Source organism: Heliangelus exortis, chromosome 1 (assembly GCF_036169615.1).
Source record: "Heliangelus exortis chromosome 1, bHelExo1.hap1, whole genome shotgun sequence".
NCBI classification, from domain to species: domain Eukaryota; kingdom Metazoa; phylum Chordata; class Aves; order Apodiformes; family Trochilidae; genus Heliangelus; species Heliangelus exortis.
Window position 1 is genome coordinate 63423795 of NC_092422.1, and position 27099 is coordinate 63450893.

At 42.9% G+C, this 27099-nt stretch overlaps 1 protein-coding gene across 1 annotated transcript; it reads right to left on the reverse strand.

Moving 5' to 3' along the window:
* Positions 1 to 17555: 17555 nt before the first annotated feature.
* On the reverse strand, positions 17556 to 25189 carry NMS (neuromedin S). Its single transcript, XM_071740837.1, has 7 exons — positions 24978 to 25189; positions 24508 to 24558; positions 23343 to 23402; positions 20706 to 20741; positions 20220 to 20261; positions 19168 to 19198; positions 17556 to 17691 (listed from the first exon to the last, which is right to left on the reverse strand). Exons 1-7 carry the CDS (start codon positions 25083 to 25085, stop codon positions 17675 to 17677), a joined length of 345 nt encoding a protein of 114 aa, XP_071596938.1. The 5' UTR covers positions 25086 to 25189; the 3' UTR covers positions 17556 to 17674.
* Positions 25190 to 27099: the final 1910 nt, after the last annotated feature.

The following is a 27099-nucleotide window of genomic DNA, read 5'->3' on the forward strand; positions in this document are numbered from 1 at the left end:
ATCTTGCACAGAACAAACCTTCTTAGGACTGGCTTCCTAAACTGTAGCTGGAGTGTGAGCTTTTTTTTATATTTGAAAAAGATCTGCCTGTCCTGTTGAGTTTGACCTGGCTCCTTTCCACCCCCACCACCACCCCTCTTCAAGGCATGAAGGTGCCAAAGCCTCCAGACCAGGTTTTATGATGCAGAGAGACATCAGAGCTGTATGCAGCTGAATTAATGACTCACTCCAGGCTGTGCTTGTATAAAAATGGGAAGAGAGGATACCTGACTGAGTGGACACTGTCATTTCCAGGTGGTGGGCAGCAGGAACAGTCATTGTACACTGCCTGGTTTTCAAGATCAATTTGATGAGATCTTCACTGTCCTGCAGTTAACCTAGTGAAGTGAGAAAAAGCAGAGGATGCTGTACTAATGAGAAGAAAAAACATCAGAGAATAGATCTTAAGCTTTCTCTGTATAGTAAACATGTGTTCTGTGTAACTAACCCTGTGCTGCTTGCATCTGTAATGAAAAATAAGTTTTAAAGGAGGTACATGGAAAAATGAACATGTGAAACTGAATTTTTTTCTCCATTTGAACAGGGCAAGTAAAAGCAGGCAGTAAAATTATTATTTCCTTGGACTGAGGAAAAATCTAAAGGTTTGCTGTAATGGTAGAAGACTCAAGCAAGGTGCTAGTTTTGTGCAGTTTTTAAGCATGTTGCTTACAGGACCCATTTCTAATGTGCAGAACTGTGTGTCACTCATCTTGCTGCTCCTACACACAAGCTGCTCCCATGACTCTGCTCAGCACCACTAAATAGACCCTGCAAGGCACTACCAGTACTCAAGTAGCTTCTAGAGATGCCTTCACTGGCCATTTGCCATATGGTAAAAGACACTGATTGAGCTGTGGCCTTATCTCTACTTTAAGCTGTGGCCCTACCACCTACTTTGTGGTGAAGTGCTGGTCCAATTCAAACATCAATTTTTAAAGTATTTGTTTGCTGAAGAACAATCTTGTTTACTGCCTTCTAGCCAGTAGTTCAACCCATTTATATGTTAACTAGACAGTATAGAGATCTGAAAATTCATCCCTCTGGTTTCACAGTAACAGAGGGTAGATGTCTCCTAACCCAGCTGTTCAGCAAAACTGTTGGACCAGGGCTTAACTTGCCAGCACTCCTGTATTTGAAGAAAAAGATTACTTAGAAGTCACCACACCCTTGACCCTAGACAGGACATGTAATGCTGTGCACCACAGCTGTGCATGGCTTTGAAAAAAAAAAAAAGGGACTGTGTGACAAATGGGATCAGGTTCTTGAAGAGGGAGAAGCCAATGTCAGAAGTTCTGAGCTTTCCCAGGGTCTGCAGCCCCATCACAAAGCAGCTTGGCCACTGCTGGCAGCATAAAGAGCAGTGGGACAAATTGCTGGGTTTAATTCTTGATGACTGCAGCAAGGTGAGGTGTGCCCCCTTCCAACTGTAATAAATTAACTGGCAATCAACAACACTGCAGTTCTCCAAGGAAGTAAATATTAGGCTTGCTTCCAAAGGACATCAGCTAACAAGGTGCTCAGCAGCCCTGCAAGGAGTAATGACAAATTCACATGCTCTCAGGGACTATGCTGAGTTGGTCTTGTGTTGGGACCTTGGTTATTTTTTTTATTTTGAATGACTTAATCATTACTCACCCAGGTGGTGTTTAATGATGCCAGAGTTGGTAATGATATGGCTACCACTGTGGAGTTTAAAAGGGGGCAGCTCTTGGTGGAAGTTGTGGTTGAGGGATTGGGGTACTGGTATTGTTAGAAGATAAGCAAAGTCAATAACCTCTTCAGGTGAGAGTTTGTTCTTAAGAAATGACAGTATGCTTTGTTTGTGTTAGGTAGTCTCCTGTGAAATAATGATTTTGTAAGTTCTATGATTAGTATAAGACTCCTTAAGGGAACATTTAGGGGTTTTAAATTTATTTACTTGTGTAAGTGATTTTTAGAAACTTATCTTTCTATCTTTTTATTGTGCCTTTAAGAACTTCAGTTTCATATCTAATTTAGTTCCTCACTACATCTGTGTAGACCTTTTCATTGTTTAAAAACAACTAATGATTAAAACTTGAGACCAATTCTATATACAAGAGCAGAATTTTCTTGTGTTTGTTTTCCAGTTGCTTTGAATTAAGTGTTAAAGTGTAATTGGTACTGTTCACTACCAAAGACTTTATGTCAGTAATAAATGATAGGGCTTTTTAGCATCAATGCAATACCATACAAGAATATAGTACTTGTGCATTTCTAGTAGCCTTATGTACAGTGTCCTGACCAGAGCAATTTCAGTTATCTGATGTAAATCAAAGCTTTTTCCTGTAAGACTTGTTCCTGATTGTGGTCTGTTGCCTTGCAGCAATAGGTCCCCTCACCTCGGGAAGACAAGATCCATTTGAAGTAGTTTCCTGTAGATAAAGTTCTTTTCTCCTGTTCTTATTTCTGGCAAAGACGTGAATTTCTAGCTCTGGCTTTCACAAGGCCATTAGTGCAGAAACTGCTTAGGTTCTTACCGCAGGCAAGTTCAATGAAGCTTCCCTGCAGGCTTACTGAGCACTTGTAAGTATCTTGAAGCCAAGTGTGCTCAACCTTTCTCCATAATAGCAGTCCTCCTTTGGAACTGGGTCAGACCTTGCTCCTAAGTTCTATCTTAGCCTTTTGAAAAGGTTTGAAATCTAGCAGATGACTGACCTGCTGCTCCAACTGAGCACATGGGTGCCTCTTAGCTGGGAACTCATCAGACTCTCTTAGAGCAGCAGCCTGACTGTCAGGGTTTAACACTGAATGACACTGTCAATCCCCCTTCCTTCCCTGATAAAGAAAGGAGAACAAGGGAGAGAGACTTATGGGTTGGAAACTACACAGCTTTAATGAAACAGTAATGATAAATAGGAAAAAAACCCCAAACCTAAATATATACAAATATACAGGAAAATTGATACCATGTTCCTCCCCCTCTTCCCCAATAACTCTCACATCACCACTGAGGTTGCAGGGCAGCCCTGGGAAAGACCAGGCTGGAATCCTGGAGTCAGCAGCAGTCGGGAGCTGGAGGCAGGAACACACAGATATGGGCTGGCATGGATCAGGACCACAGACAGACAAACGGATGGACTCCTCCCAGGATGCTGAAGTAAACAGAGACAGGTGAAGAAGGGGAAGCAGAAAAGGGTATGACCCTTGTGATCCTTCAAATTTATACTGAGTATGACATGTATGGGATGGAATACTCTGGTGAATTTTGGCCATCTATCTTGTCCATTCCTCCCTAAAGGAGGGCTTCAGGTCTGATCTCTTTACTCTTTGTGGAGGGCAAAATGTTCCTCAGAACTGAGCAGCGTCCTTGGCTCTGCACACCAGTCTCTAGCTGTAACTATAAACATCGAGTGCTATCAGTCTCAGGAGCAGACAATGTCTGAGAAAATTGCTGTTAATTTCAGTAAGTGCAGCTACTTACAAGAGACTTAGCTGAAAGCAAAACTACAAGACAGAAAATCACCTTTATCCTGGCCCAAACCAGGACATTGACCCATTGCTCCTTCAGCCAAAGCTATGAATGACTAGCAAACTTTCTGAGAGGGGAGAACTGATTTGAAAGGGGATTGGATAGGCAGCAAAATGAGGAGGAAGAAAGGACTTGGATGCTCAGTTTCGGTATGTGGGGTCTTTTTAATTATTTCTCTCTCTCTCTCTCTTTTTTTTTTTTTTTTTTTTTATTTCTTTCTTTGGTTTTGGTTTTTTTTTGTTGTTTTTTTTTTGTTTGGTTTTTTTGGTTTGTTTTTTTTTTTTTTTTTTTTTTTTTGTTTTTGGGGGTTTTTTTGTTGTTTTTTTTTGTTTGTTTGTTTTGTTTTGTTTTTTTACTAGATTGATGTTCGAATGTCTGACTGTGGGAAGAAAACCTCCTTGTGCCAAAGAAAACCAAATCAGCCAAGGCTGGTCTGCAGTTCCTTGTGGGTTGTGTCTGCAAGTTCCTTAAAAAAGAGAAGTACACTGACAGAGTTGGTCCTGGTGCTGCCATCTACCTGGAGTACCTGAGTGTGGAGATCCTGGAGCTGACAGGGAATGCTGCTCGGGAAAATAAGAAATACAGGATTCTGCCAAGGCACATCCTGCTGACTGTGAGAAATGATGATGAGCTGAGAAGCTCTTCTGCTCTGTGGCCACTCGAGGAGGGGTGTTAGCTAATGTTCTTCCTCAACTAAACTGAAGAAGTGTGGCCTGGATGACAGGGTACTGAGGTGGATTGGGAGCGGGTTGAAGGATAGAAGCCAGAGTGTTGTAATCAGTGGGATGGAGTCCAGTTGGAAGTCTGTTTCTAGTGGAGTCCCTCAAGGGTCAGTAGTGGGACCAGTACTATTCAATATATTTATTGGTGACCTGGATGAAGGAATAGAGTGCACTACCAGCAAGTTTGCTGTTGATGCAAAGCTGGGTGGAGTGGCTGACACCCCAGAAGGCTGCGCTGGCATTCAGAGGGACCTGGACAGACTGGAGAGTTGGGCAGGGAGAAATCTAGTGTGTTACAAGTGTGAAGTCTTAAATCTGGGAAAGAACACCCCCAGGTACCAGCATAGGCTGGGGACTGAGCTGCTGGGGAGCAGCACAGGGGAAAGGGCCCTGGGGGTGCTGGTGGAAGGAAGGGTGACCATGAGCCAACAATGTGCCCTTGTGGCTAAGAAGGCCAATGGCATCCTGGGGTGCATTAGAAGGGGGTGGTTCATAGGTAGAGAGAAGTTCGCCCCCCCCCCCCCCTACTCTGCCCTGGTGAGGCCACATCTGGAATATTGTGTCCAGTTCTGGGGCCCCCAGACCCAGAAGGACCAGGAACTGTACAGAGCAAGCAAGATGAAGGGAGTGGAAAATCTCCTTTATGAGGAAAGACTGAGGGAGGTGGGTCTCTTCAGCTTAGGGAAGAGGAGAATGAGGGGTAACCTCATCAATGTGGCCTTCTGAAGAATGGGCTGCAGGCTAAAGAATTTAAATGAAGGGCAAGAAGCTAAGAATGAAGTGCTGAGGGACTGCAAGGCAGAGAACTTGGTGTGTGTGAAACTGCTTGCATGTGTGTAAGCTACAAACACTTAACAGGGCCCATGCTGTGAGAAGGCAAAAAGAGAAGAGTGTTGATATTGGGTCAGTCCCATAGACATACATATGGGCACTGGAGATGTGTGTTTATAATGTGGGTAGCATACAAATGTTTTAGATCTGCCATTGCTATCTGTGTAAATATGGCAACTTCTGGCTAGAGAACTAGAGGGCGAAAGGTGCTTATGTGCACCATAAATCAATCCCTCCCAAGCTGCTGTCTTGGAAAGGAAAAGCAGCTCCGCAGGGGGCTGTTGCATGTTTTTCTACAGCAGTTTCAATCAACACTGACCATATGAACTGCATTTGAAGAAAAAACAGACACGTGTTTCCCATCACTTTTCACATCAGGTGAAAGTTATGTTTTAAGATGTGTTGGCTCAGAGGCTTTCTCCTGGCCTGTTGGAGCCAGCCACCCCCAGCATGGGTTCCCTGCAGCAGCATATTTCTTGTACTGTTCTTGCCACACTGCAGTGTTCCTCCTGCTATGCCAAAATAGCTGATTACAGCAGCACCTCTCACTGGGCTTGTGTGTTAAATCTTTTTTGTTTAGTTTTCTTTTTTGGGGTTTTTGTGGTTTTGCCACCATTGTGTGCCCAGTAGGTGCGTTGGGGTCTGCAGCCCACGTCTGCTAAACTGCAAGGAAGGGAGAGACATCACCTTTGGCAGAAGCCCACCCTCACCTCCTTGGCAAACTCAACAGATGAGAACAAACCAGAGGAATACTGGAATGGGGAGGGGATTGAGGGCACTGACAGGTCCAGGGGGAACCAAGGGAAAGAGCAACCCTGGAGTGCAGGGGAGTCCAGGTAGCTGTTGTACATCTCTGCTCAGCCTTCAGTAATTGGAGCTGACCTACAGACATACTGGTTCCTCATCCTCACTACTACAGCTTTTCTGTTGCATTTCTAAATGTAGAACCACCAGCACAACCATTTCTGCTTTTTTGCAATGTTTCAAGACAATTGAAAATATACTAATTTGGGGGAACTCATTAATTGTCCCAATTCTGTTTCTCTCCTGCATCTGTGAAGCCTGTTTTGTCTTTCTTTTGAAGATAGATGTGCTTACAACATTATGATTGCTTCCATGGTGTACTTTTAATCTTTGATTAAAAAAAAAAAAAAACAAACCAAAAAATCTTACCAGTTACAACACACAATAAAACATCTATTCAGTCTTCTTGAGTATCCTCAGCCCTGCTCATTACCAGGCTTTGCATTATACCCCAAGCAAGTGATCATACATGAGGCAGGTGGTCTGTGAAGCCTATCCTAGAAGTTGGGTCGATTCTGCTCCTGTTTCCACCACCACTACTGACAGCTTCACTTCTTTCTCAGTCTCTCTTCCTCAGCTCTCCTTGCTCTCACAACTTACATACTTCCTTAACTTTGGGGGGCAAATTGCTTATTAACTAAATTGCTTACTAACCATCACTGACCGTTTTGTGGCTGTTGAGTGTTAGAACTACAGGAAATTATTGTTTTGATTATACAAGCAACTCACTAGGCTTCCAAACAAGGGCTTATAGAAAGAGAGTGCATGGAAGAGAACGGCACAACCATTTCGATCATTGTGATGAAAAGTGTATTAATTCCGCTTTGCTCCAACTCTCCGTGTGGCTTTCTTTACAGTGCTGTGCATAGCATCTGTGAGAATATTTTTGCCAGCAGTATCGTGGTGGGGTTTCTTGATCATCTGACCCAAAAAAGACAAGTTCATGTAAACTCAGCTTGGAAGCATTGTTACATTTATTATCCCTGCAACAACTTGGCAGCTGGGGAGAGGAGTCAGTCATGCTCCTGAAAATGTGTAACCAATAAACCAGTAAAATGTACAAGCTGACCCTGGGCTATCACTCCCTTGAAAGCAGGGAATGGGGGATGTGGTCACTGGGCTGAGTTAGATTTTAAATGCATCTGTCAAAGCGGTAGACCCAGAAAGAGCATTTACTACAGAAACTTGATAGCTGCATCCTTTGTCAGAGCGTGAGCTCTCCAGCTTCCAAACCAAGGAAGATGCACACATGTTCTCAAACATGTCTTGGTCTGGATGTACCTCTCTTCTTCCAAAGCATCACAGTTTAGGCATCTTTCCATGCATGTCTCTGATGAAAGAGGTTTTCATGAAGGTGCATAAGGCCCAATCTGGCTGATATTGCTCCTTGCAGAGAGGCATTAGCTGGCTCTCTTGCTAGCAGCCTGCCCTGGAGCCATCCCAGCACCTTGCTTTGCACCTGTGGTGAGTCCGGGGCCCTGAGCTGCCACCGAAGACTCATGATAAGTGCAGGTACCACAAAGAGCCAGCACAGCAACAGGAAGTGGAAGCCTGACTGTATTAGTCAGTGCTTAGGTAAAGCAATAGGAACACACTTCCTTTCTCTCTCTTTTTCTCTTTTTCTCTTTTTCTCTTTTTCTCTTTTTCTCTTTCTCTGTCTCTCTTTCTTTCTCTCTCTCTTTCTCTTTCTCTCTCTCTTTCTCTGTCTCTCTCTTTCTTTTTCTCTTTCTCTCTCTCTTTTTCTCTCTCTCTCCCTTTCTCTCTTTCTTTCTCTCCCTTTCTCTCTTTCTCTTTCTCTCTTTCTTTCTCTTTCTCTTTCTCTTTCTCTTTCTCTTTCTCTTTCTCTTTCTCTTTCTCTTTCTCTCTTTCTCTCTCTCTCTCTTCCTCTCTCTCACTCTCTCTCACTCTTTCTCTCTCTTTTTCTCTCTTTCTCTCTCTCTCTCTTCCTCTCTCTCACTCTCTCTCACTCTTTCTCTCTCTTTTTCTCTCTTTCTCTCTCTCTCTCTTTCCCTCTTTCTCACTCTTTCTCTTTTTCTTTCCAGTTGTGATCTCAGCCCATAATTACACTTCTGGGTATTGTGCTACATACTGATATAAGGCAGAGTCAGCAGGCCCACCTTGCTTAATGCAGAACAGGAGAAGTGCAAGTTAGTAACCTGAAAACAGCTGTTCTTCATCTAGGTCAGAAGGGAAACTTGGCTCTTTCTCCTTATAGTATGCACTGAATCTAGGGCACTGATTAAACTGGAATTAATGACACAAAGGAGCAAACAGTGAGGGGCTGTGTCAAGCTGTCACAGTACTTGGCTGACTTTTTCAATTGAAACTCAATTATAGCTGAGTCTTTCAGACATGCCCAGAAGACAGTGAAGAGTGCTGCTTGGACTAGGAAACAGATTTTTTTATGAGTTTCTCTATTCATTCAAATATCATGCAGTTGCTTGATGAGGCTTAAATCATACTTCTCTAGCTGAATTTACCAAGGAAAGTGCTTGCCACTATAAAGGAACTCAAACATACCCCATGCATCTGCCAGGGAAGCATTAAGCATCTGTCACATATCTCCCCTCCCAAGTTTTCACATCCTTACTTATTTCAGATTTACTTTTCCCTTCTTGATCTCTGCTGTCAGGCTCATTGCAATGCATCAGGTAACACACCTGGGACCTTCTTTATTCAGGGTACCCTATACATATATCCTACTCCCTGTGACACCACTCAGTAGTAGACCTGAGAATCATGCCTCAGTGTGCTTCCTCTTTACCAGCCTTGGAGCTTCTTTCTCCATGTTATCACAAATGTCTGATTCTCAGTACCACTTAGGTTTAAATCTGTTTGGATTGGTGGAGATACACTGGTGTGAAACTGTTTTGAGATGTGGATCATGGCCTACTTCTGGCTGAGCACTTCCCTAGTGCCATCCTGATGGGCATAAGGGGCTGCCTTCCACAAGAAGGCAATGGCATCAATACTAAATCCTGGCAAAATCATATTCTTTTAAACAATTCAGTGCTTCATCATCCCTCAATACTGCAAATTGAAGCATTCTTCTGATAAATTCAAAGACGAGTGCACTGGGACTCCTCATGTCTTTAAGATGATTCTTTTTGAAGATCACTCTCTTCAGATAGACCCAGTCTTCTTTCCTCTGAAATCATGGCAAAATATTCAGAAACTTGTGAAGCTGTGTTTTATCTTTTAACACAGATTAGGAATTCAGTACTGGTCCATGGCAGAAAGGAATATACATGTTATTGAGAACTTAAGAAGACATCTACTCCCCCCTCTACACCCTATAATCCACCCCTTTTCCTCCATGATCCATAATTTTTTTATAGTAATATTTTAACGTTTAAAAAAGTAAAAGTGTTCTTCCACACCTAGGGTGTTTTAACTTACTTTCACTATATTAACAAACTACAGTTCTTCTCAAAGAGGAACTCGACTCGCAGAATCACAGAATCAGCCAGGTTGGAAAGGACCTCTGAGATCATCAAGTCCAACCCCTAATCCACTACCACTGTGCTTCCCAGACCATGGCACTGAGTGCCACGTCAGTCTCTTCTTAAAAACCTCCAGGGATGGAGAATCCACCACCTCCCTGGGCAACCCATCCCAATGCCTGATCACCCTCTCTGTAAAGAATTTTTTCCTAATATCCAACCTAAACCTCCCCTGGCAGAGCTTAAGTCCATGCCCTCTTGTCTTACTGGGAGCTGACTGGGAGAAGAGACCGACCCCCCCTGGCTACCCCCTCCTTTCAGGGAGTTGTAGAGAGTGATGAGGTCTCCCCTGAGCCTCCTCTTCTCCAGGCTGAACACCCCCAGCTCCCTCAGCCCTTCCTCACAGGACTTGTGCTCAAACTCTAGAACCTGCTTCACAGCATGTCTTTGCCTCCTTTGTCTGTACCAGGACACTCTGCCAAGCCAAATAAAGGAGGAAGGGCTGAAGTAGAAGTTATTGATGGGATAAATGGTGCTGAAGTGGTGAGAAACTATGAAACAGGAGAACAGATACAAAAATGGTGTGCAAATGGAGAGATGTAAACAGTGAAGGAAAGAGCAGAATAAATATCAGCAGGAAGTAAAAAAATCCATTGAAAATTTATTGTGTGAAGTAGCATTTCATGACAGAATAAAGCAAAATCAAGAATGATTCCCTTTGTGGCAGGAATTACGGGGTGATGTTCTTTCGTTTATGCTATAAAGGTTGACAAGCAAGATGAATGTCAGGATGCTTTCCAGCCATCCTGTCTGTGCATTTGTACCTGCTGCCCCATTACCTACTCAACAGGACCACTGATATTTTCCAGACATATTGTTCCTTCCACAGCACTTACTAAAAGTGAATGCAGATCATTAAGTTTCACACCATCCCTGGCAGGGGCTACCAAGACATCAAGTGGCTGCTGCTGAAGAGAAAACAAACTCATAAAAAATTGGTGACAATTCACTCCTGCCTTAGAACACATCAGCAGAGCAGCAATAGATACTCAGAAACCTGGGGATAGGACAACGAGAAAAGTTTTTGTCATTAGAGATGCTACCAGTCTGAGTGGGATGGATGCAGGTCTGGACTTCAACACCTGGTTTTGCAAAATGTATACTGAGGGGTACTTGGATACTTACTGGAGTGGGGTTAATCATACTGATAGATAATGATGCATTAAAGTAGCAACAACTTTTATCTTAGGATAAACTTAAATGTGAAGTGAAATTCTCTCATTTGACTAAAAGGTAATCTCTGTGAACTAATATTAGTAGTATTTGGGTTGCCATTATATACCAAGAGAGCCAGATCTAGGGTACAGGTATTCAATTTTCTATTTTATACACTCCTTACTGAGCTTCCTTACTCCCTTCACTTTTTGGCCTTCATCCTAAGAAAACAACATTTATGGCAGCACACCGTGTGATTGCTAATCCATCTGTCTTTATCTATTATCTTCTAAATCTTCTGAACTGCTTTAGGCAAATTTGATGGATACCTGAAACCACAAGCTGATTCCTACCAGTGACATGGCAATAGGTAGCTGTGTAAAAAGAAAGAGCTCTAATGTATGCCCTGACAGAAATAAGGACCACAGCATGAAATTATACTAATGAAATGGTAATAACAACTGTCTTTCATTAAATACAATCTAGGATATCCTTCTCAAAGTATAAATCTGACAGAAATAATTTCGCTAGTCCTGTTGATCACAGAAGTGCTCATTTACTTTAGTAAAATGACATTAATTGCATGGTAGTTGTGCACGCCATCAGTTCTCCCATATCCCATGTAACAGATTTCAGCTTGGGTCTAGTCAGCTGTAGCTGAGGCTGAGACGTGACTTAGCTGTATAGCAAAGCAATGAAAAATTTCCAAACATAGCTTCTCTGGCACCTTTCTTGTTGCTGGTGCTGCAAAACACGTTTATCTTGATGTAGCATTACTTTCCTAATTCAATCGTGGTATGGTGCAATTGTCTGTCAAGGGAAATGGATGTTTTCAATAACATGCATTACAAAATGTCTGTACATGGTACTTCACAATTCAATGAAACTGTGGGAAGATGGAAGCATGGAGATGAAATGAAGCTTGGAATAGCTCATCTTTTACCTGCCTAGAGGACTGAGGTTGTTGACGGACGTTCCAGTTGTGCAGAGTGCCTGCAGCTCATTCTGCACTGAGATCTGTGTGTTTATGAGTTTGCCACATGCTGTCACCTTCACTTTCTTTTTAAGGAGAGGAAACATCCCAAGTTATGGCCTGGGAGACCCTTGTCCAGTTGAGTACAAGGGCTGCGTAAAGCATAAACTCATTCATTACCCAAGTCAGGAATGGATCAAAACACAGCACACCAGGGCCCAGTGTGCATTTGTGTTGAGCATCACAAATTTGATATTGGCATTGTCATCTGCAATACTGCAATGGCAAACACCCTTGTCCTCTTGGAAGTCAATTGGCACCCTCTATTTGAAGTCACAAGTGACTTTGGATTATCTTGTATTATATATAGTCGGTGGAACTACACAGACTACACAAAGCTGTGGAAATGAAGGAAAAGATGGTGTATAAGAGTATCAAGTTATTGCCAAAGGCTATTTTTGGTGTTTATTTATGTAGCAGGGTCTCTGGTGTAATTCCCAGAGAGGCCACATTGCCCAGCGGGACAGATGGCCATGACATGTCTTGTCACTCTGAGGTTAGCTTGGTCCTATGCTGATCATATGCTCCCATGTTTTGTTACTTTTCTGATGGGTCACTCATGTTTAGTCCATATTTATGTCTTTTGCTGTTTGATGCTTAGATGCTTAGTACTCTAAAGAAATCCCCCCTCATGCAGTCATTCAGCAGGCATTACCTGAAATGTTGTATAGAAACCTCTTGGGGCAGAGACTTTGTGGTAAAGATATTAAAAAGCTTTTTCTTTCAGGTTTGTCATACATTCTTCTTCAGACTTTATTGATGTCTCAGAAAGTTTATGGCAAAAGATAGATGATATTTGGTGTATGAGGTTCTTTGAGCCAGAGAAATGTCAAAATTTTAGATGGTGAATCATAACCATCTATGAGATCAGTCACATTTTTCTTTCTGCATTGTGGAAAAAGTAGATCCAGAAAGTACTGGAGAAGGAGACCTGGCAGCTACTTCTACTTGTTTAGTACAAAAATCTATCAAGATGATAGATGTTTAGGTTAAGAAAGTTTATGCAATCCATCCCTGTCAAACATGTGCTTTTACCCTGTTTTATAAGGCAGGGGGGGTGGCAATCACAATGTGTGAGTTGCCTGGAACAGATAAGGAAGAGAACTCTTCAGGACACTCTCCTCATAAGTGTCCACCTCAGCTGCCAGTAGAGATCCCGCAGTCACTGTTCACCTCTCATATCCCAGCAAAGAAATCAACAGTTTGTTGCTGTATTTAGAATAAGAACGTATCCGTCTTGTGGCTGGAGTTAATTCATCAGTTCATGTGCACTAAGAAAGTTGGAATGGGATGCTGGCAGCTTTTGGGCAGCCTGTCAAGCAGCTGCATATCATCTGCCAAACTGGTTATGCTAAGAAAATGTTTTTATGTCTCCAGCAGGTAGATTTGCAATTTCTGCACTTAACTCTGTCTCATCACCTGCTGAGAAATGTGAAGATGAGACAAGCAGTCAGCTGGTGTGGTTTAGTTCCTAGATGGTATTTCATGTCATGGCTCCATGGCAATTACCTCACTGGGTGTTGGTCAGTCCTCATTGCCATTCCTCTGAATACTCTACATTTTCAAAAGACTTCAGTTGGTGTGCAGTTTGAATTCACTGGTCACAAATGGACCTTTCCAATTTTTCTGTAATCCATATGTTTCCTTTTCCAGGACGGGATGTTTTCTCCCATTCTACACGTGCATTCCAGAACTGAAGACAATATCCTTACCAGGGCTGATCTGCAGTTGTGGGCACATACAGCTCTGGGCTTCAGGTACCACTTCCCAGAGATGTTAGCTGTGTGAGGTAAAAGTATGTAAAGTGCTGGGCTCTCAGATACTGAATCTCCCATTTCTCCAGCAGCAGCCAGAGCAACTTCTATCTGAAGTAGGCTAAATATTCAACAAAACAATGGTACTAATAATTCATTACATGAAACATAATTAGGAATAAACATTGCACTATGATGTAACACTGAAGAGAGAAAATGCTGCTTGCAGCAATGTCAGTGCTGGGACTTTTGTAACTTAGAGTGCAAGTGAGGTGTCATTTCCTGTGGAGAATTTTTGTGACCCAAAGAAGGTAACTCTGTCCATCAGTTGGTGCTTTGTTCTGATTGTCAGATTTAATGTGAATCTTTCTTCATTTTAAGTGTATCTCTCCTGGCAGTATCCGTCCACGGGCATGTTGAGTACTGACAGGAGTGACAAGTTTAAAGTGAAGCACTTTATCATTCCCCTCATCAAACTTTCCTTCTTGCAAACCAGTCATACTTCATTCAGGTTACTCACTTCCCTTAACCTCTTGCCCTTCCTCCCTGCTGGGTTCTCTCCTGTTGATCCTTCTCTTTCTTCTCCAGTGCTTCTCAGTGCATGAATCCTTCCCTAAAATCGGTAGTGTAGTACCTCCCATGTCTCTGAAGTCTCTAAATCATCTTATTTATTCCACATCCTATTTTTGTGTTCTCCCCAACACTGGGATATCTCACTAGCTACAGTTACCCATACCCTTTGCTGCAAAGCTGCAATTAATTATTATTATTGTAATTTTGTAGATTATTCTACTTGTAATAATGTAATAGTTGTAGATTATTCTACTTGTAATACCTTCCTTTCATCCTCAGCAAGCCCTACATATTTTTTCCAGATGTATCTTTGCCAAGACCATTCTGAATGCTAACTCTGTCCTCCAGCGCTTCCCATCCCTCCCAGTTTGCCATCACTGGGAGATTAAGCAAGTGTGCTCTTCCCTATGGGAGCCAAGAACAGAGTGAGGCTGTTAAGGCACTGGAGCACAAAGAGACCTGAGAAAGTGAAGCACCAAGAGGGTTTTCTTCTCGTGGTTCATCCTCTAGCTTTTTGGCAAGTGGCACATGGTGAGGCTGGGCATCAAGCACTCACTCCCCTTCCCCCTGCATTTCCAGGTCCCTCTGCTGAGTGATGCCTTGCTGAGCCCAGCCTGAGCAGGCCAGGCTTTTAACTCAGGAGGTTCAGGGCCAGCTGACAGTGATTTTTCAAGGCAAGTGAGGCAGCAGGAAGATGTGTGCTCTTGAATGTTCCTGCCTTCCCAAGAGCCGCACGCTTTAAGCTGTGGCCACTGGTTTCAGGAGTTGATTAAGTGCAGCTTAAAGGTATTGTCTCTCAGTGTAATTGAGTCTCCATCCTTGCTCCTTTTTATTACAAGAAGATGGATAAGCATCAGATGTATTAAACACACTCACTACTTTGTATGCCTTTCCATGTCACTCTTTATTTGTCTCTTCTCTTGCTGACAATGGGCACTGAGCTTTCACTTTTTCTTGCAGATATTTTTCCATGTTTCTAATTGTTTTTGCCACCTATGTCTATGCTCCTCAGTTTCTGCTCTGGGTTTTGCAGTGGGATGTTCAGAAAGAGTTTCAGGCCACATATGCCCTTTACATTTCAATATAATTAATCTCTTCTATTCCATAGGAGAAATTTGTATTGCTCCAGGGAGCACAGCTTTCCACTGGGCAGTGAACAAGAGCTTGCCTGTGCATTTTACACAGGGGCCACAGTTACTACAGAAATGTGTCTGAGGAGCCTAAGCCAGTTCCTCACCTGCAAACTGCCACATATTTATGAGTCTTATTTAATCAGTTTCAAGGCCCAAATAGATGTTATTCTTGAAACCTGTTGTGGGTGGAGGAAGCCACTGCTGATCTTGAGAGCACAGAATGAGTTGCCTGTGGTTCAGTACTGCTGTGGGGCAGCTTTGCCTGGCAGCTCAGCCCCATGCAGCTGCTTGCTCGGTGTCCTCAGTGGGACTCATGAGTTGACTTAAAGACAGTTTAATAAGTAAAGCAAAGAATGAGGAATTAATTCACTGTTTCCCATCGGCCAGAGGGAAAGCAAATGCCTTCCCTCTAAATGTCCTTCCTTTCTCCTTCTTGCCTCACCTTTTGTTGCTGAGCTCAATGTCCTATGTTATTGCTGGTCCATCAGGGCCAATTCCTTGTGCACCCCAGCCTATTTGCTGCACAGAGTCCAGAAAAGTCCTGGACTCTGTGTGAGCTCTGCTCAGCAGTAGCTAAAACATTCCTGTGTCATCAATACTGTTGTGGTCACAGATTCAAAACGTAACACCATACAAGCTGCTATGAAGAAAATTAACCCTAGCCCTGACAAAACCAGTACAAATATTTATGCAGAGCAGAGGAAAACTTGATACTGTTCAGCTTTAGCTTCTGAGATGAAACAGGATATAAGTGCTATTTCTGCACTCTTGAATAATTATATTTACCTGCATTACAGTGCATCTCCACCACTTGCATCTGGCTGAGTTGTTTCCACCTGAAGAGGCACCCCAACTAGCTCCAAGTACTTGAGGGGTCAGAGAAGCAAGCATCCTTTTGGTAGTCTTTCCCTGGGCTACTCAATTTCAGCAGGATTTCACAACACAGTGAACAGCAAGTGGGCCATGAAGGCATAAATAGGTGTTAATTGCCCTGTGTAGACACCCTGGGGACACCTCACCCCCCACCTCCCGTCAGAGCTCTCTGCCAAGGTGGAGGCACAGGAGTGAAATTTCAGCCAGGGCTTGATGCTGATAAAGGCTGAAACACATAGCGTGAAATCATACTCATAAAATAACTGAGGCTGACAAGGTCCTCAGGAGGTCTCTAGTCTGATCCCAAGAAGGAATTCAGACCAAGTTTTGTCTACTGTGGTCTTGAAAACCCCCAAAGGACTGGACAGCACAACCTCTCAACCATGGCACTGCCTGGATGTCTCAACCTCTCTTGCTTCAGCTTTTGTCTGCTGTTCTTTGTCCTCCCACTCCTAATTGTGAGGAGCCTGGCTGGCTCCTTGGTGACCCCGTAGGAGACATTGGAGGGGCTGCTAGGTGCCACCAAAGTCATCACTACTCTAGGATGAACCAGCCCACTTGTCTCTGCTTCTTCTCATGATGCAAGCTCTCCAGTCCTCACCATCTTGAGAGGCCTTCCATGAGTTCCCTCCTGTTTGTCAATGCTCTTCCTGTGCTGTGGGACCCAAAACTGAATACTCCACCCCAGATGTGGTCTAACAACTACCGAATAACTCATCAATTCCCTCTATCTACTAGCCAAACTTATGTTAATAAAACTGGGAAATTATCCAGTCAAAAAATACTAAAAAAAGCCCACAGCTTTCTCAGGGTTTGTTTTTAAAGACAGAGGAGTTCCAAATCCAGTTTACATGTGGATGTGCCAGTGTAGCTGAGATGATACCATGCTATGTTACTACAACCAAATAACCAAGGAGGAGAAGGGGACACAGCAAAGGGCTTGAGGAAGTCAGTGCAATGGGACACAGCAATGAGGAATCCCAGCCTGGTGTGTACTCCCAGACTCTGGATTTCACCGGGCTCTTTTCTTTCTAAGGAATTAACTGCTTAGTACTCCAAGCTTTCTGCCTGTAAATTTGTCCACCTACCAAAACACATTGCACCACTCCATACAGTGCAAGCATAATTGGCTGCACCACAGGTTTAGATGAATGATCTCAGGAAAAAGGGCAGATGTTCAGAATATCTCTCATAAGTGACTCATTTGTGCTTTATGAGAGCCAGTAAGGCAAGGTCAAAAAACCCACACCATCTGATCAAATAGCATCTGTGTGTGACCATGGTGCTTGTTCCACTTCTTTCAAAGTGCTTTGGATTCATCAGTTACCATGCTCAACCCCTTAGTTCTTCAATATAAGAATTAGATAATTTAAATATTAATGATTATCTTAATATCATGCTGCTTGGGATGCATATTTTGAAATACTGGGGAAATACATTATCTAGTCAAAAGGGCAAGCTTATCGTTTATGACCACATTAAAGAAGTTATAAAATGCACTCTTGGCTTTGAAAATCATAGATATTCAGATGATTCATTTTGTTTGAATACAGTTGAAACGAGGCAATGATACACTACAACCCAATAAAATGTAGTACCTGCTTCAATAAAAAAGGACAAGATGAAGAATTAATGATTGCAGGTTTATTACATGTAACGGCAAATTCCAAACAACTGAGTCACATAATAGACAATCAGTACAATGGGAAGTCTCTTTTCTTTGTGTATCCCAAGTCATCAAGCTGGTAAATTCACCCAGGAACTTCATATTCCATGGTACTCTGAAACAAATTAACACAATATCATATTTTCTGTTGATAGCTCGTTCTGAATATGGCTTCAAATTCTGTTATTTATGTCTGGTCCTGCCCAAAGTCAGGAATTAAATTGAGCTTAGATAAGTGCCCAGGTCTGTTATTTGTATGCAAACATTAATCCTCCCTCCTCCCTCCTCACACAGTTCTCTCTCCACCATGTATTAACTCCACTGTCCTTTTTTTAGGCTATGGAGGCATGATGTGTGTCCTGCAGACAGGTTGCTTGTGGATAAAATTCACTGCTATATATAAGCTTAGGTCACCATTAGAGTTGTGGCTTCTACAGTAGCCACATGTAGAGGATGAGATCTATCTGGAAGTATAGCAATTCTGCTAACATCAGAGTTCTTCACATAGAATGTTGGGAAGCAAGCTTTCAGTAATGTTTTGTTTTTAACTGTTTTACTCAAAAAGCTACAGGGACTCTCTCTGGCTTATGTGGTCAGCTCATGCTTCCAGTTTTTCCTAAACAGATCCAGGCAGCACTACCTACAGGTTTCATAGCTAAGAAACATTTCCTGCACACGTGTACCTAACAACACAAGAACAGCTGCACTGGCTCAAAGCAGAGATCCATCTAGCTCCTTATCTCCCTTTCATCCATGAGAAGCAACAGACAGGCAGAGCAGTGCTTCAGACCAAAGCAAGCAAGTAACAATGATGCTCTACAACACCCCTCCCAAGTCTTTAGACCCTTCTGTCCTGTCCCCAAAGCCCTTTTGGTCAATACCTGGAAATAATTCTCATGTTGCAAAAAGAAAATTATGATCTTTAATTGTGGGGTAAAAGATTTGAAGAAAAGACTGATGAAGAGGACACATGTACATTGACTATCTTGTCCACTTCCCATTGAAGCCCACAAAGACCTTTAACAGATGCTTTCAGTGATGGCTATGCAAGTGATAGGTGACATTTTCAGATCTCTCTTCCTTACAACCCCACCCCTGCTCTTTCTAGTTAATGTTTACCCCAAAACGGGTCCTAATTCTGATGTGAAGATGACTCCCACCTGCAGAGATCTGTATTAGTGGGCCCTCACGTAGGCAACTGAAGGTCTCTCAGAGGACAGAAGATTCTAGCTTTTGTGTTCCAAGTACAATTTAGAACCTCTATTTCTAAGCTTTATAATTTCTGTACCATTTCTATCAATTTGCAGAGGATGAAAGCTCCTCCTTACTGAACCTTAAAGAAAGAAGAAAATAATCCTTTTGTCAAGAGCATACACTGTAAATTTCTGAGCACAAAAAAGATATTTTTCTGCCCAGGCACCTCCAAGGGACCACATGAAACATTCATGTATGTACTTAGGTTTGTACTAGGTTTGTAATACTTTTCAGTAACTCCTTCTGTCACAAGGATTATATTATAAAAAATACAAAAAAACCCAACAAAGCACCAAAAATCAGAACAAATTTTTGTCACTTTTTGATGGCTACTTACCACTGCTTTCAGTAGTTCGTCCATTTCGAGGCTGAAAAATGTAATAATTAGATGGTTGTGCAGAAGTATTAGATGCCAGATTTATAAGCACACCAAAATACATCTCCCATCATGTACATAAGAAGGCTGCAGTAAGATTCCCCTTAAAGGGACAACATGTCAAATACCAGGGGATCCACACTGGGTGGGTTTTGCCTTTTTAATATGAGAAATATTCATTCAGCCTCTGTCCAAACAGATAAAGACTCAGGCTTTAATTATTCTCATTAAGAGCATTGGTCCAAATTCAATGGGGTACTATGTAGATGCCTAAGAGCAAGAATATAACTACTAGCACTTAAAGTACCCGACTGGACACATCTGAAGTGAGCTAAAATGTAAACGACAGTGAATTGGGACTCTAGTTACTTGCCACCACCTGCTTTATAACTATTATTATTGTTATTATTACTATTACTATTATTGTAATTGTTGTACAATTATTGTAATGAGTTGAAGATATTCCTGAAAACTAATTTGGCCTTAATCACAGAGTGTCTCTGAACCAGCATATTCTGCATTAGGCCATGTTCAGCAAGGCAGTAGGTGAAAAACATGAGAAAAATTATGATGTCCATAATTTTGTTTTGTCTTTTCATCCTGTTACATATCCCTTGCTTACTGGCCAGACCTTTCAGACTTTGTGGACATTCAGCTCAAGCATGTTTTATCTGGTGAATTTAGTATCAGTGCTCCTTAGCAGTCCCTGAGATACAAGCCAAGTACTGCTTCTGTCTCTGGATGTTTTGGCTCAAGATAAAAGCACCTGCAGAGTAATTTCTTCAAATAAAAAAGTTTTTAATCCACTACTACCCCAGATATCATTATCTTGTCATCTTTTAGCTGAATCGGAGCTTTTTAAACAAATGGTTCCCTAGCTTTCAAGAAGGGGATATTTGGCATCTACTCGAAACAACTGTAGCAAGAATTTGTGGAGAGAAACAGCTGCTCATCTATGGACACATAACATTGTCTGTGATTTAGAACCTTTAAAAAATAGGAGATTCAGATACCCTGAAAAGGAAAAAAGGCCGTCCCAGAGTCCCATGACTATCCTGTAAAACAAAACACAAACAATAACAAAATACTTTAAACTCAGTTCCATAAATTTGCTGACAAGTTTCAGTGTCATTCCATCACACTATCAATAATTCAGGGCCTTTTTCAGCAGCATGCAAATAACAGGATGTTGCTAGCCCCCAGTGTCCATTCATCTGGAACGCTGATTAAAAATTAATACCCAAAGGGCATTGTCAAGAACTAGCCATTCTGTCTAGTGTAAATATACTAAATTACCATAATTAAAGTTTCACAGGCTTTAGAAAAATGTACAAAAGCTCTGCACGTGGTGGATTGCTTTGCAGAAGCAGGGTCAGCACAGTTCACTTCCCAACCACTGAAAAAAACCCAAGCTAACATTCAAAGAAGCAGCAAAAGAAACAGAGAAAGGGCTGTATTGCCTTGCCGATTGCTACTTGCTTGTCTTCCCATGTACATACCTTCTTTGTAAACTTTGCAGCAGCAATCTGTGATTCCTGCAAGTGGAGAGTGTAAGTTAATCAAGATGCTGTCACTTCTTTGGTTTGTTACAGTAATCTTCCGTCACTGATGAGGTTGCCCCACTCCACCCGAGAAAGGAGAGGACATGACACAGACCAGAGAGATACAAGAACAGCAGCAAAAGGATCATCTTGAAGACTGAATTTAAAACTTGCCTTAGCCAATGTTACCCCATTCATTACCATCATTCAACACAGTTCCCTGGAGGTTCAGCAAAGCACAGCCATGCTCTGGCAGGTGAGGCAAAGCTCCATCCACAGTGACCCCAAGCAGCTCCATTCCTCAGGCTTGCATGGTCCTGATGGCTCTTACCTTGTTAGGATGTGGCTGCTTTCCACCCTTCAGGCAGCCCTGGGTTTTAACCCAGGCATGATTGCTGGTTTTAAGCCTTTCCCTGCACCCTTTATTCATTTGCAAATTGCTCATTTTTCTATTCAGCCTTGCATCAAGGAGTAGAAACTTCGTGGGAGCAGACTGAGCTCAGCATCTAATAAAGTCCTGAGCTTGCAGCTGGTACATCTGGGAAGTCTGCTGCCAGTGGCACAGCATGAGCCCAGCTACAAGGACATGCCAGGGACAACTCTGTATGCCACAGCCACTGTTGCACCTGTGAGTAGATTTAATTACCTGGTGTGGGCTTGAAAAACTAGCACATATAATGAGCAAGGAAGGATGTGAAGACAAGGGAAGAAAACACAGGAAAAGCATCTGAATGGGAAACAGGAGAGGAGGAATTTAAAAAGATGAAACACACAAACAAGAAGGAGGGAATCAGGGTTCAGGGTATGAAATAAGGATTTCCTCTGTTCTTGGTTCATGCCTCAAGGCAATGATTTATAGAGCAACTGACATCAAGTTACAAGGCTATGAAATACTGTGGAAGAAAAAAGTGCTGCTCGATCGAAGTACTTTAATGGATATAAAGGAGGGGATTACAGCAAAGATATTGTGAAGGCCAGTTTTGTTCCAAGAGGACTATTCACACGCATCAAAGACAGACTGACTCATGACTTAGCCTGAAGTTTCAAATATCCTAGCTAATTTATAACAGATGAGAGTTTACTACGTAGAAGAAACACAGTAAACACTGAGCTTCTAAACTGTGTGTTGCCTTGACTTTAGGATGGAAATTTCAGATTCTAATGAAGGTAGCTGATAGGTAGCTGGATAGATCTTTAGTTCTTTTTGATTCCTTTGAAAATGCTATCTGAAAGATTTACCCAAAAATTAGACATTGAAACTAAACTCTCTGCTATACCTCTCAAAAGATTTTAAGTTTCCCAGATGGAGTTCAAGTTCCATTAATGCTAGAATTGTCATTGACTTTGCCTTTCAAAGCACTGGGGCATGACGCCTTCCCTTAAAACACCATTTACCTTCATTGCATAACCAATAACTCTGACTAAATTCAATTTTAAAAAAATCTACACAAATCTGGATTATACAGAGAAGTTGAAGTCTACCTGAAATCAGTAGGACTGTGTAACTTTGATTGGGTATTCAACATATGGAGTTGTGTGTGCCATGCTTTCTGAAGTTTCCTCATTGGCTGAGAAAGTGCAACTTCATGTTAAACAAGATCTGACCACCTGAGTAAAAATCTTTACTTTTTGTGTACCTCTTTTTTGCATACCTCAGAGTTAGATTTGATTGACCACTTAATCAGACTACACTGAGGTGCTGCAGATACATTGCTGAAGTATCAGCTATGTATCAGTTGATATCAGTATCACTCATACCACTTGAAAGGATCTTTTACACAACAGAGCTCCCAGTGTCCAAACCAGAGGGTGGTTGTTTTTCAAAATTAGTAACTAAAACAGTAAACAGGAACAGGGGTCCATGCAAGGTTCCCAGATGACTCTGGATGTCCTCCCATTAGCTAAGCTGCAGAAGTACAGGACTTAATACTGAACTCAAAATATCTATTAAACATTTAAGACAGAAATGCTAGAATTTGTTACACAACCATCTTCTGTATTATAGAATTTTATGGTTGCTTTAGGAAAGGATGCTTGGAACTGTAGTAAGTTAAAGACGGTGGAAAGAAGAGATACTGAACTACATGTCAAAATACTTTCTCTTATTGTCTTGAAAGTTCTATTAGTGGAGTTTGAGTCTTCTGCTTTTTCAAGCCACAACTAAATTGGCCTTTTTTAACATACCTGGGGGTTAGTGAATAAACTGGTGACAATAAAAAGTGATATAAAGCAGAACTGACATGGAGCTATGTCCTAATATGAATGCACCAATGAGGAAGAGCTCAATACTCAGTAACTCTTCAACTTAATCTTTTATATCTAACTCAGAAAGACAGAAAAACCTAGCTCAAGGAAAATATTACTGAGGTATCAAAAGATTTGATATATAATTTAATGGAGTTAAAAATTAAATGCAAACTACTAAGGATAGTAAAAGAATAATTTTATATACTCTCCTGCATCTCCTAAACCATGGTATTAAATAATACATTACTGTTTCAAAGGAAATGTCAAGAAGTTGATTTTGGAGGGGTTGCTTTTTAAGTTTAAGGAGGCAGGGAGTGCTTTGAAGTAAAAGAAGCAATAACACCTTACCTCATTTGTATGCATGCTGTTGAATATGGAATAACAAAGATCCAAAACCGTGCTGGAGATCTGCAAAACCAACCAGTACTTTAATCCATTTACTGAAAGGATGTGGTGTGCATGGTTTGACAGAGTATGGGCTTGATTCTGATCCAAGCACAATACAAATTGAACATGGTTCCACTAAAGCCACTCAGAGCAGGGCAAGACTTACTGAAGCTATTATGAGTTGAAAACCTGATATTTTGTATGAGAATACACATGATACTGCTAATGACTACATTATTGTCTTGTTCTATAAAGGGACCCAAATCACTGTCTTACATTTAAAATATATTTTCCTATGCTAAGTGTTCTAGAGAAAGATTTGCATTTTGACATACTTAATCTACACTCAGTTTCACCTATACACATTTCAGACAATTAGTACTATAGTCTTTAACCATGTACACTGTCCCACACTCACTGCTCCATGACAAGGATTTGCTGATGCATGCAAACACATTAGACAAGAAATAACTACAGCTCCAAAGGAAGCAAACATAAAACACCTGAACAAATGGCTCTGGGAACTATTTTCCACCAGACTTGGTTTACAAAAGTGAAAGATACACAAAAGAAAAAAATCAGCAGAAAATGCTTAACATTTCCAGATCACTGCTGATTCTACAAAGATTTTCTCTCACCTCTTAAAATGTAAATTACTCTTGGGCTCAGTACCAAATGCAGTGGGGCTGGTTTTCAAAGTTCCTCAGTCTAAAGTGTTTGTGAGCTCTGAGCCAGAGACTCCACAGCAGAAACACCTCTCCCTCTCCCCTCTCCCCTGAGCACCATCCACCCACTATCTCAGAGCCAGGACCAGGCAGCACCCTGCCTGCAAATCCTACAGCACTGATTGGTGCTTCTTGTTTCAGTGCTAGGTACCACTGTAATGGGGAAAAAACACTTTATTTTATTTTATTTTATTTTATTTTATTTTTTCATTTTCTAGTCTGAATGGGCTCTGCAGAGAGGAGAGCACATACACCTCCAAACTCACACTGCTCTCCAGAGACGCTGGCTTTCTGCAGAAGGCTGTGTCATCCAAAACCTCTGATGCTGAGGGTTACACGGGACAATTAGTATGTCTGAAAGAGAATCCCTGCAGATCAACCAGTTATCGAAGTCAGTTTACCTGGGGCTGATTAGAGAGTTCCATCCACTGACTGAAACACAGCGCCAGTTGCTTTAAAAAAAAAAAAAAAAAAAAAAAAAAAAAAAAAAAAAGGAAAGTGCAAATTACACATTAACAGCGGGGCTTTCATATCTTTGAACTTGCATTTTAGCTCAGGGCGTCAGGACTGGCTGGCTGCTTGTTCTCCCGGCTTTTTCTGACCCAGGTATCCTACCCTGACCACACCCGTCCCATCTACCTCCACCTCCACGGGCAGCAGCGAAGGGGCTCAGCCTCCCAGCCCTCATCACCACCCACCCCGGGGAATTTAAGAAATTATTTCTAGCCCGTTGCCAATTTCCTACCGCATTTCCCTATCACAGGCGACTCTTCTTTCCCACCTCCCCCGGTCATCCCCAGCAGGACCGACTCTGCTCTGCGCCTCCACCGCGCATCTCTGTCAGACGGGCCGGCGGGGCGGTCGGGCGTACCTGGCTTTTGGGCAGGTCCACGCTGTCCCCGGAGCGCGACAAAGGCTGGGGGAACCCTGCGGGGACACAGCGGGGACACGGCTGTACCGAGATGCCGCGGTACGGCATCCAGCCCCGACGGCACCTCCGAAGGGGAGACCGCCCTTTTCGAGATTTCGGGGGTTCGTTATTGGTCCCCCCGGTGCCGGGACGTACCTGAGCCCCTCGGTAGGGCGCAGAGGCAGCATGCGGCCAGCAGCCAGGGCAGGGCGGGCGGGGGCATGACGGGGAGACGGCGGACAGACAGGCGGACAGACAGGCGGACTGACAAGCGGACTGACAAGCGGACTGACAAGCGGACGGGCCACCTTTATGGGGCCGCCCCGAGCCTGGGGCCGCTGCCCAGCCAATGGGCGCCGGGGCGGACCCTCGACAGCTCCCGGGAGCTCCTCTCTTCCCCCCTCCCCTTCCCCGGCACACCGCCCCCTCCAGCAGGTCGCTCCCCGACGCTGTCCCCAGCTGTCGACCCCCGGCACACCGACCCCCCAAGCAGACCGAACCCCCGCATTGCCCCGGCACACCGATCCCCCCCGGCACACCGCCACCCCCCTGCAAATCGGACCCCAGCCTCCTCCCCGGCCCGGCCCATTGCGCCTGAGGGGTCCACCACGAAGAACCCCATTCCTGTGCCCTTCGGAAATCAAAAAGCCATTGGTCTAGTCGAGGTGACAGGAAGGAAAGAGGGAGGGAAGGTGAGCAGAGGCTTTGCAAGTAGAAGAGATGAAACTGCTGAGGTTTTTCATTTTAAAGAGAAAATTCAGTTTTGTTATAGGGCTTACTGATTCACGGGAAAATATTTCTTCTCGTGGCAGCTTGGGAAATAAAGTTTGCCTTCTAATTAGAAGGGTTGTGAACTTTGATATCGAACAAGCCCTGGCCCATCTTATTATATTTACCTTCCTGTGAAATAATGAAAGCCATCCACCTTTTATTTCATTTCACAGTAAGCATGGTTCTAGACCAGGCATCGATCCGCCCATAACGAAAGGCTCTCTTCTTCCCAATTTAATCCTGCGGTTTGATTTTGGAAAATGCTTCCCAGTAATCTCTGTGCTAGTTCTATGAGCAATGTTTTCTAATCAGATCTGAGATGAGGATAGGCAGAGTCCTCCCAACTGCTTTTGGATAGAGCAAATACATGTCCAGTTGTCCAACTTATATAATATATAGAGATGTTTGGGAGGAAATGGCTCCATGTGGGAAATAAGACACAAAAAGCTGCAGAAGGTATTACGGGTACAGCAGCCAACCTCATCTCATAATGTCCCTTAATGGCTGCCCTGTGCTCTTACAGGATGACAGCAGGATTGCTCCTGGTGGGAGAATCTCAGCATCTTAGAGCAGTCAGAGATGAGACTCAAAAGCTTCCTTGCAGAGAAGAAAAGGGGAGCCAGACTTCATGTGACTTCCTCAGCACAACTGTGTATCCTGAGTACGTAAAGAGGCTCAGGAATACCAGGTGAGCCCACCAGCATTAGTTCACCTTTTGTTCCTTTCCTTGGGAGAGAGGTGGCCATCTTTGCCTCATCACAGCACTTTGGGTGCAATAATCTGAGTGGGAGGCTGTCAGGAGAGGTCAGACATTGCTATAGCAGGCACTCAGCTGTCAGATTCTCACCTGGCTTGACTGGAAATGGGAATTTCAAGACTGGATAATATTCAAACAGATTGTTGGCTCTGACTGTGGATTTTTTAATGCTTTGTTCTTGCTGAAGGAGACTGCAAGAAGTTTTGTGGTGTTGGATTCTCATGGCAAATCCTCCCAGGCTTTGAGTAACAAGGAGGTGCAGGGTTCCAGGAAACCAGTGTTCCTTTTCTGCAGTGACCTTGCTTTCTGTCCAAGCCCATAGAATCCTGAAGGGAGAGGTCTCTCTGTGTTTCTTAAATTTTCTCAGAAAAGGCAGATGGAATTTTTGTTTTGATGGCAGCAAGATAAAGGCTCCTGTTTTGTGTCATTTCATTTAAGCCAACATATCAGAAATGTGAAAGCAGAGTCCCACTAGTGTGAGCTGGACTCATCAGAGGCTGGCAATAAAATGATACTTAGAAGGATTGCACATTTTCATTTAGGCTGTCTTCTTTT

Excerpts from the sequence above, each read along its gene's own strand:
- NMS (XM_071740837.1), bottom strand. The coding sequence starts at position 25,085 with ATGCCGTACCGCGGCATCTCGGTACAGCCGTGTCCCCGCTGTGTCCCC. Across the intron at positions 24,559-24,977 it reads TGGACCTGCCCAAAAGCCAG|CAACTGGCGCTGTGTTTCAG; the intron begins GTACGCCCGACC and ends TTTTTTTTAAAG. Across the intron at positions 19,199-20,219 it reads GGCCTTTTTTCCTTTTCAGG|CCTCGAAATGGACGAACTAC; the intron begins GTATCTGAATCT and ends TACATTTTTCAG.